Source organism: Pseudophryne corroboree, chromosome 8 (assembly GCF_028390025.1).
Source record: "Pseudophryne corroboree isolate aPseCor3 chromosome 8, aPseCor3.hap2, whole genome shotgun sequence".
NCBI lineage: Eukaryota > Metazoa > Chordata > Amphibia > Anura > Myobatrachidae > Pseudophryne > Pseudophryne corroboree.
The window spans coordinates 125,701,745-125,712,542 of NC_086451.1; the positions used below are offsets into that span (position 1 = coordinate 125,701,745).

General features: G+C 42.8%; 1 protein-coding gene across 1 annotated transcript; it reads left to right on the top strand.

Annotated features, from left to right (window-relative positions):
• Positions 1 to 1,608: 1,608 nt before the first annotated feature.
• Positions 1,609 to 6,285, top strand: LOC134948726 (putative nuclease HARBI1). The gene is made up of 5 exons (XM_063936912.1): positions 1,609 to 2,055; positions 2,141 to 2,513; positions 2,823 to 2,844; positions 4,137 to 4,766; positions 6,198 to 6,285. Exons 1-3 carry the CDS (start codon positions 1,665 to 1,667, stop codon positions 2,824 to 2,826), a joined length of 768 nt encoding a protein of 255 aa, XP_063792982.1. The 5' UTR covers positions 1,609 to 1,664; the 3' UTR covers positions 2,827 to 2,844; positions 4,137 to 4,766; positions 6,198 to 6,285.
• Positions 6,286 to 10,798: the final 4,513 nt, after the last annotated feature.

A 10,798-nucleotide genomic window follows, 5' to 3' on the forward strand; every position in this document is an offset into this window, starting at 1 on the left:
GCAATGCGGTCTATCTCTGCTGCGATTTGCTCACGAGAAGCCATGTTTGTGATGACGTGTACGCCGAGGTGTGTGCGCTTATATACCTACGTGCGAATCGTTAATTCACACAGGTGTACACTATTAATCTGGTGAATGATTGCACTGCTTATTTAAGGGCCGAGTTTGCACGCTGTGAGTGTAGGTAGTTTGGAGTTTCATTTGTTTGTTGGCTTGTGCGTGAAGGTGCTAGTGGAATTTGCAGAGTGAGTAATTGTCAAGCATACCTTTGTCCTTTTCTTTGCGTTTTGAATATAGGCAGTCATTTTTTGTGTGTATTTTCGTTTGTGAGTATTGTGTTTTTTTTTTTTTTTTTTGTGTTTGCAAGTTTTTGTAATACATTTTAATGTTTTAATTTTTATAACACATATATATTTTGCAAGTCCATTTGTGAAAATATTCCCGTGCTTCTTTGTTTTGACTGTCATTAGTGTTCTCTTCTAGGAATCTACTTTTTGGTGAAAAAAACCAATTTTGACTTTATTTTTGGGTGTGGTCCACAAAAACAAGACTTTATTTCTTTAGGAGCAGGTAAGTGTCGTTGGCCTGTGTTGGAGTTTGTTTGTTGGAAGTGTCTGTATGCTGTTTTTGACTGTCATTTGTGTTCTCTTGTAGGTTTTGTTTTTTTGGTGAAAAAAACCAATTTTGACTTTATTTTTGGGTGTGGTCCACAAAAACAAGACTTTATTTCTTTAGGAGCAGGTAAGTGTCGTTGGCCTGTGTTGGAGTTTGTTTGTTGGAAGTGTCTGTATGCTGTTTTTGACTGTCATTTGTGTTCTCTTGTAGGTTTTGTTTTTTTGGTGAAAAAAACCAATTTTGACTTTAATTTTGGGTGTGGTCCACAAAAACAAGACTTTATTTCTTTAGGAGCAGGTAAGTGTCGTTGGCCTGTGTTGGTGCTTGTTTTTTTTTTTAATTTTTAATTAATTTTTGTGTAAAGTTTGCTAAACAAAGTGTTTGGGGTTTCCAGGATTGATCTGCAAAGTAGTGTTTGTCTTTCCTGGACTAGGTACTAAATTTTTTTTTTTTATTTTTTTTTTGTTTTTCAAAAGATTTTTTGCATTAATATATGTTTTTTATATCCAAATATTAAATTTAGTTTTATTTGCTTTTTATTTTTGTATTTTTTACATGAATTCAACACAGAAAAAATGTACGCTCCTGCAGTAAGTTGACACCACAATTGTAAAAACAGTTATTGTGTTAAATTTAGTAAAACTTTGATTTTTTTAAAATTGACATTTCTTAACATTCTCTCCAAAAAGTGTGTGATGTCAATACATATTGCGGCAGAAGCCCTACCTCCCCAACCCACGCCAGCACTCCCACCCCAACCGCCAGCCCCACAACCACAGCCGGCTCCTCATCAACCAAGGCAACGGAGGCGTGCTAGGCCACCAATTTTCAGAACCCGTGTCATACTTTTTGGGATGCCAGATGATGTGGTGGTGCGTAGATACCGGCTGCCACCACATCTAATCCTAGACACTCTCTCCATAATAGAGAGTGATCTGGAGTCTGAAATTCGGTATCCTACAGCAATACCACCATTGACACAATTCCTTGCAGTGTTACATTTTTTGGCCACAGGATCATTCCAGCATGTTGTTGGAGACCTGGTTGGCATGTCGCAGGGCCAGTTCAGTAAGGTCCTGCGACGTGTCTGCCAGGCTTTCATCAAGCGTGTTAAGCAATTTATTGCTATGCCTTTGGATGTTGGTGCCCTAGATGTGGTGAAGCGGCAATTTGCGGAAGGTGGTAGTCGCTTTCCACATGTTATTGGGGTTGTGGATGGCACACATGTTGCTATTCAGCCACCAAGACATAATGAAGAAATTTATAGAAACAGGAAACTGTTTCATTCTCTGAATGTAATGGTTGTTTGTGGGCCATCCCTCCAGATCCTTTCCCTGAACGCAAAGTTTACAGGGAGTTCCCATGATGCGTATGTCATTAGACAATCAGGGATATGGCAGAGATTAAGATCAAGTCAACGACCAGACATGTGGTTATTGGGTGAGTTGTTGCTCAAATTTTTTAGTTAAAAAGTAACAACAATATATGAAATTTGAGATCTAAAATGTGGCTCTTATTCCAACAGGAGACCGTGGATATCCTTGCACCCCCTGGCTCATGACTCCTTACCGTAATCCCAGGCCAGGACCACAGATGGCATTTAACTCCGCGCTTACTGCCACTAGGCAGCTGGTGGAGCGCACAATTGGTGTCCTGAAAGGGCGCTTTCGTGTGCTCCACCGCACGGGTGGCGACATCATGTATTCGCCGGAGATGGCAAGTAAAATAGTGGTCCTGTGCGCAATACTCCATAATATCGCGGTAAGGAGTAGTGTTGAGCTTCCTCAGGCAGAGGAATTGCCTGATGAGGAGCCAGGGGTTGTGCCACGCTTCGGTGGGGGGAGTGTGACACGGAGGGGGAGCCAAGTGAGGGCAAGAATCGTAGCAGAACATTTCAGGTATAGTGTTTTTCCCATTTATATTTGCACAAATAATACAACCCAGTATGCTTATGTATTTTTAAACATGATTGCATTTAGTATGTTCTTGTAAAGTGATTGGGGAATGCTGTTGTTGTGTTTGAATGGTTTTTTCTTTTTAAACATAAAAAACAAAAACACGTTAAGCTGACAATGTTTATGTAATAATTTAAATACTGTAATGTTAATAAATAGTGTCCTTATTTATTTTATATCCTCAAATCCTGATTATGTAAACAAACACACAAACAAATGATACTCAATGTTTGACACTTTGTGACTGTCCAGCTGAATGATCACACGACCTGTGGTGAGTACACAGATATGTTTAGTAATTTTCAGTAAAGTCTGTCTCTGTGTGTTTTATCTAATTGTTTCTAACAAACATTTTCGCTTCTGCTAATGCGAATTTCCGCTCGTGCAAAATAACACTCTGCTCTTCACAGCATTGCAAAGATCAATAAAGTTATTAGAAATGACATATTTTTGGCCAATCACATGCTACCAGACACTATAAATATATGCCCAAATAAGGAAAACGCCATTGCCATGATGCGTGCAGCACCGTTCTCCAGGCGGGAGCTCCGCGTGCTGGTGGCGGTGATGGACCGCCGCGTAGGCCGCGTTGGGCGCTTCATCCCCAATCGGGTGAAGCGCGAGGCCTACGCGGAGGTCCGCCGCCTGCTGCGGACTCGCGTCCGCAGCAGGCGGACAATCATCCAGCTGGAGAGGCGCTGGAGTGATCTCCGCAGGCGGACTCCAGATCTGTTGGCGGAGATCCGCCAGCAAATCCGTGCTCTCCATACACGAAGTAAGTTACATTACATACGATTTTTAACTTAAAATGTGCTAATGTTTGCTTGTTTTTCTTTGTTTCCGACGCATTGTTGAAAACCATTGTGCAAAACCATGTGCACTGCAGGGGAAGCATATGTAACATGTGCAGAGTGTGTAAGATTGTGGTGGTGTGTGTTAAAGCATTTTTTAAATTTGCAGTGTTAAAATAAAACAGGCTGGATTTTCCATGGCCATAATTTCTAAACACACCCAAATCTAACTCTCTCTGCACATGTTATATATGCAACCCCTGCAGAGCACATGCTTTTGGCCAAATGCAAAATAAATTCATGCTGTAATCCCCTTGGAATTACCAAGATTTTACAGTAAGTGGTAGGCTAATTGCATCCTTCAGTGTATTTTTTAGGAAATTAGGACAGTGTGTGTGGTTAGGGAAAACAGTACTGACTGTAGTAAAGTGACACGAAACAAGTGCATGTTTTCAAGAAATAAGAAGCAGCCTGGAAACTGCTCCAAAATACTGGATCAGTGCTGGCTATATAATAAGGTGCCTTGAATACTAATCTGGTGATGGTGCCTAGACCAATCACTATGACTCAATGGACTAGATTAAGGAATGAGCTTCAAAGTTCACGTTTTGAAACATTTTATTTGCTGTGGCCAACATGAAGAGGATCTTAACATGTTTGAGTTTCAAAAAAAAAATATATTAAAAAAAAAATATGTAACAGAACATTGATATGAACAAATGAATACTATGCAATTTTGCATAATTTAACAATGTTTACAATATTTACATTCTAGGACAACAACAACGGCACAACTCCCCACCCCCTTCCCCTTCCCACTCACCCTCCCCTTCTCACTCCCCCTCCCCTTCTCATTCCCCCTCCCCTTCTCACTCCCCCTCCCCTTCACAGTCCCCCTCCCCTTCTCACTCCCCCTCCCCTTCACAGTCCCCCTCAGCTTCCCAGTCCCCATCATCTTCCCAGTCCACCTCATCTTCCAAGGCCCCCTCATCTTCCCTGGCCCACTCCACTTTCCATTCCCCTTCTCACCACACCTCTCCATCTCTTTCTGGGACCCCTTCTCCTCCTTCCCATACCCCTTCTCCTTCATCTTCGTCATCCCCATCTGAACCCCCCTCACCCTCTATTGCCTTACATTTCTCTCCACCCCCCTCGCCCTCGCAATCAGACCCCCCCTCTGAAATTGTTGCTCCAATCCAGCCTCCTTCCCCAATCCCTCCTCCTTCCCCAATCCCTCCTCCTTCCCCAATCCATCCTCCTTCCCCAATCCCTCCTCCTTCCCCAATCCCTCCTCCTTTCACCATCCCTCAGCCGGCTTCACCGATCATGCCAAGCTCACCACCCAGTGAATGGGCACAGGAAGCCCCTGACGAACCATCCGGGAGTCAGGATGTTGCCGTGGAAAGTAAGTTTGGTTTTGGTGTCGAAATGATTACCCACTTACACTTACAATGCCAAAACATGCAGGGTTGTACTGTTTGAATTCTTGTCCCCAGGACAAAATTTGGATATTTTCCTCATGGTGTACATGTTGCCTTTACATATTTGTGAGTGTCATTATATGTACAGTGTGTATGTGTGCAATATTTTGTGTGTCCACTCTAGGTTGACACTCATTAGGTAGCCAGGGTTGGCAGGACAACAGGGTTTATATGTGTTAGTTTTGAAGGCCAACAGTTAGACCTGAGTGGAGTTTAGTATGTTGTTGTCGATTTACACTTGGGCCTGTGTAGTCAGAAAATTTAAACTTACAAAACACATGCTTCACTTTGTTATGTAGACTAATGACACACTGATTTGTGGTGGGAAAGTTACATTCACAAAATGAAAAAAAAATAAAATAAACCCTGTTTGCACTTATTTAGTAAGGGCAGCTTTCAGGGAGTGTGGGAATGCTATGATATGGTGGCCTTCGGAAGATATTGATATGCAGTGTGAGGAGGCAGGACCAAACCCCTTTTAAATCATGCCACAAATAAAGGATGTGAATGAATGGCAACATGGTGTAACAGTGTTGAAGATGGAACATAGGGGGAAAAACCAAGATGTTTGCATGCCGGACAAATTTAAGCAGTTGGGCCAAACCATGTGCACTGCAGGGGAGGCAGATATAACATGTGCAGAGAGACTTCGATGTGATTGGGTAATTTTGATTCTGTGCAGGGTAAATACTGGCTGCTTTATTTTTAATGTGCTAATTAGATAGAAGATTGAACACATCACACCCAAATCTAACTCTCTCTGCACATGTTATATCTGCCTCCCCTGCAGTGCAAATGGTTTTGAGCAACTACTTAAATTTTTAAAGCTGCAATCAACTTGGAATTACCACCATAACTTTAACATGGGATGTTGCCCAGAACAAACAATACAATTAATCTTGACTATTGGGGAACAACTTCTACAAGTTATTAAATTTATTTAGCCTTGTTTGCTATGGCCAACGCTACATCTTACAATGAAATCACATAGGAGCAAATGTAGGCCATGCTCTTTACAATTGGAATAAGTCACACAAAAAAACTGAGCATGCTGGCTTTTTTTAAGGCTAATGATTGAACCCTAAAACAGTCATGAGGTATCAACTTTGCCATTAAGCAGGCCTGTCCAAACTGCGCAACTGCAACTGTAGAAAAACTACACATCCCAGCATGCCCTTACACAGGTTTTTCATTCCCTGGCACCAAAACTGAGTCAACGACTGCTGGTATATGTAGTTTCACACAAGCAGGAGGAATGCAGTTTGGACCTGCATGCATTAAAGTGTGCTTTGTGCCTTGCTAGGCTAATAAGCAATGTGAGTAAGTTAGTAATGTTTGTTATCTCTTAATTACAGATGTTGCCGTTGGAGATCCAACATCCTTGCAGGATATAGTTGGCAGTATGAGGCGCCATCTCCAGGCCTTGGTGGGGCTTTTGGACGCCATGCAAAATTTTTGTTAATTTTATTATTATAATTTTATATATTATAAAAAAGGATAATATCAGTATTCCACTTTTAAAAAAAAATAAACTAATAAATTTAAAAACTTCAGCGGCTCTTTATTATTTAGTCATGCAATAAAGGAACAGCAGATTGCAGAACAAACATTTCTTACCTTAAACATTTCAAACATCTAACGTAAGTTTTTTTAAATCAACAACTAAAACATGTTATTGGCTTTTTAAACATGCATACACCTTCATTCACATACAAAAACTGTACTTTAATAAATTCTAAAAACACATTAGACCAAGCACATTGCAAACATCTATATTTATATTAAACATGTAAATAAAAGGAGGTTATTTTATGGCTACAAAGTGTTTTTCTGGGATTTCAACAAATACTTAATTGATCATGACCATTTCAATTAATTCACTAATTGGATTTGTTATTGAGGAGGGCTTGTGGACTTTGATTTGGAAGGTGTTAGTCCACTTAATAGTATAAAAACAAATTGTGGTGCGTTTTTCAGCAAAAGTGATCACTTTAACTGAAAAATGTGTAAATATACTACAACTTAGTATTTGTACGAAGAAGTATGTGTTTATGCGATGGGTTCGCATTGCTGCGAGGATTTCGCATTGTTGCGATGTCATTTGCCGTACGCCCACTTTGTGTAATAATGCGTGCGAATGTGCTAAAATACGTTGGGGGCGGATGTTCGCAAATTTACTACATTAACGCAACTTTACTAATAGGCTGTGCGAACGAAAAACTTAGCGATCAACTCGGAATGAGGGCCAATATACCTTTCATCAACTTTTTTAGTTATATTTGATAACTGATCCTTCTTGTTGACATTTTAAACAGGTGAATTTGTTCTACAGTATATTATGCTTATGGATTATGCACCACTTTATAATCATGTGTTGGATGACTCTATATTATATTATATACAGTATGTATGTATGTATGTATGTATGTATGCATGCATATGTATACATACATAATTGCTTGCATAATTGTTATAAAAAAGTTTGCATTAGTAAAATCTGAAAGATACCTGTAATGTCAGTTTCAAAGTTATAAAAAAGAACCTTTTCAGGGAACAAGTAATGGGTTAAGTAGTTGAAACAGTTCTGCAGCAGTTAAAAATAGGCTTATTGGCACCATGAAGCACCACTGGTACTCTATTGAATACTGAAAATAGGTCTTATGGATTGATGAATAAAAATCTTTGGTTCATCATGCTAGCGTCAGCAACAGAATTTTTGGGGCCTGGTACACACATTTTTGGGGCCCCCAAGGTAGGGCACCTATTGGCACCTACTGGTCAGCCACTGGCTTATTCCCCATCTCTCTCCAGCCTGACTGTCACTTCAGCCTCAGCCTCACCTGTGGCTCTCCAGTCACATCCTTCCCATCCCCCCTATTCCCCACTATCCTCTGGGTCTCTCAGCCTCCCCCTGTCTCTCAGCCTTCCCTTTCCATTTCTTCTAGCCTCCCAATACCCCTGTGTCTCCTATGTCTCTCAGCCTTGAATTCCCTTGTGTCTCTTAGCCTACCTATTTTCCTGTGTCTCTCAGCCTCCCATTCCCTTGTGTCTCTCAGCCTCCCCAACCCCTGTGTCTCTCAGCCTCCCCTACCGTTGTGGCCCAGACTTACCCTGTGTCTCTGAGCCTTCCTTTTCCCATGTCTCCCAGCCTACCCATTTCCCTGTGTCTCTCAGCATTGTCCTTCCCATGTCTCTCAGCCACCACATTCCCTTGTGTCTCTCAGTCTCCCCATTATATATATATATATATATATATATATATATATATGCACACACACAAATGGGTGAGTCACTTCATTATGACAACCAGCTGATAGCCGAGTAACCATCGTGTGCTGCACAGACAAAAGCTAGATTGTCTGAACTGTTGTTTTAAACACATCTGGTAGCCCCCAGATTCATTTTGAAGGTTGAGCTGCTCCACTGCAGCATGTTGGTCAACCTTTACCGCTGATGTTCACCTCTCACATTAATGGCACTGTCACAACTGAGGGCCTGAGCTGACGGGAGGCAGCCTCAGTTGTAGGGGCTGAGATGTAACGGAACCTGGGAGGTTGTATCAGACCCCTAGACATGTAAGTAACATGTAGAATAACTGCCCGAAGGCGTGACCACGACAACCAGGATAAAAGTCAATGATGTTTATTATGACAAACTCCGTAACACAGCAGCAGTAAAAGGAAACATAAAAGTCAACAGAGGATAAATACAATTCCTGGGTACTACAGGGTGGCAAGGGCCACAGGCACTGGTAGTGTGAGACAGTTCTTATAATCTTCTAGTTGGAAAGTCCTTACCAGGCCTGACTGTAGCAATGGAGAGAACCCAGGATCGTACCAGCTGATGTTCCAGGAAAGGCTGGGCTGCTGAAGGTAAAACGGCTGCTGTGGATACTGGCTGGAACCAGACTGTTGTTGGTACGGAGTGGATACTGGCTGGAACCAGTTAAATAATAAACGAACTTGAGAGCGATGAAATAATAATGAAGTTTGGAGTTTGAGAGCGGTGAAATAATAATACCGGTGGAGAGTGGTAAACTGCAGAAAAGGACACCGGCCCTTTAAGAGAAGCTGTACACTGCTGGAAGCTGGGCTGGAAGCAGGTGATTGTTGTAGCTGGAAACAGGTGAGTCCAAAATGGATCGGAGAGTCAGGCTACACCGCAGATGGAATGCTGGTGCGGGTCTCTATAGCAGAAGTCTGGAGACAGGAGCTGGAACCTGGAAGACAACCACAGGAGAGAGACAAACTGGAACTAGGTTAGACAACCAAAGCACTGACGCCTTCCTTGCTCAGGCACAGCATACTTATACCTGCAGCAAGGAAGGGGTTGGCTAGGCAATTATGCAAATCAACAATACAGACAGCAGATTGGTGGAAATAATCAGATGACAAAATCCAAGATGGCTGCGCCCATGCAGACACTTGGAGGGAAGTTTGGTTTGTAATCCATGTGAGAATTGAAACAGTAATGGCGACGCCGGCCACAGGAGACAGGAGACGCCAGACTGACAAGCGCACATTTAACCACGCGGGCACAGCGGAGGCCGCGGCTGATGAAATCACCACTCTGACATTCTGCATGTGGAAACTCAGGAACAGCGGGATCCGGTCCTGGAACGCTGAGCCAGCCTTAGGAGGCATCTGAAGGGTAAGTAATGGCGTCCAGATACCCGGATCGTGACAGCACCCCCCCCTTTAGGAGTGGCCCCAGGACACTTCTTAGGCTTTAAAGGAAACTTTGCGATGAAATTTCGGACCAAGGCAGGAGCATGGACGTCTGAGGCATTGGTCCAAGAGCGTTCTTCAGGACCATAGCCCTTCCAGTCAATGAGGTATTGTAACTGACCGTAACGGAAACGTGAGTCCAAAATCTTGGCCACCTCGTACTCGACTCCCCGTTGAGTCTGAACTTTGGGAGCTTGAGGAAGTGCGGAATGAAACCGATTCAGGATCAGCGGTTTCAACAAAGAAACATGAAATGTCCTGGGTATTTTCAAGAAGGATGGTAACTGTAACCTGTAGGCAACAGGATTGATGACTTGTTCAATCTTGAAGGGTCCGATGTAGCGAGGTGCAAATTTCATGCTGGGAACTCTCAACCTCAAATTCTTCGTGGACAGCCACACACGATCACCCACCTTGAGAGCAGGAACCGCTCTACGCTTCCTATCGGCAAACTTCTTATACCCGAATGAGGCTTTAAGCAGGGCTGCGCGGACGTTCCTCCAGTTATTTGAAAACTGACGCAAGGTGACATCCACTGCTGGAACAGAAGTTGCGGGAAGCGGTTGGAATTCTGGGACTTTAGGGTGGAATCCATAATTAATGAAGAATGGTGTAGAAGAAGATGAGGAATGGTATTGATTGTTGTGGCTGAACTCGGCCCAAGGAAGGAGTTGAACCCAGTCATCTTGAGAGGAAGACACATATATACGGAGGAAGGCCTCCAAGTCCTGATTCACCCTCTCGGTTTGACCATTGGTCTGAGGATGGTAAGCCGTGGAAAACTTTAACTTGACTTGGAGGGCTTGACACAAACTTCGCCAAAATTTGGCTACAAATTGTACTCCACGATCCGAGATGATCTCTTCAGGAAGACCGTGAAGTCGGAAGATCTCTTGTATAAACACTTGAGCCAACTTGGAAGCTGACGGAAGACCGGTGAGAGGGATGAAATGTGCCATCTTGGTGAACCGGTCAACTACCACCCAGATGGTATTAAACTTGTTGCAGATAGGTAGATCGGAAACAAAGTCCATCGACAAATGGGTCCAAGGTCGACGGGGAACAGATAATGGAACCAGTTGCCCCGCAGGCGACTGGCGGGAGACTTTGTGTTGGGCACACTTTGGGCAGGAGGCAATAAATTCCATAACGTCCTTCTTCAGAGTTGGCCACCAGTAGGACCTAGAAATAAATTCAAGGGTTTTCTGAATGCCTGTATGTCCAGCAAA

Coding starts and splice junctions, on each gene's coding strand:
- LOC134948726 (XM_063936912.1), top strand. CDS start 1,665: ATGTCGCAGGGCCAGTTCAGTAAGGTCCTGCGACGTGTCTGCCAGGCT. Junction 2,056..2,140: donor ACCAGACATGTGGTTATTGG/GTGAGTTGTTGC, acceptor TTATTCCAACAG/GAGACCGTGGATATCCTTGC.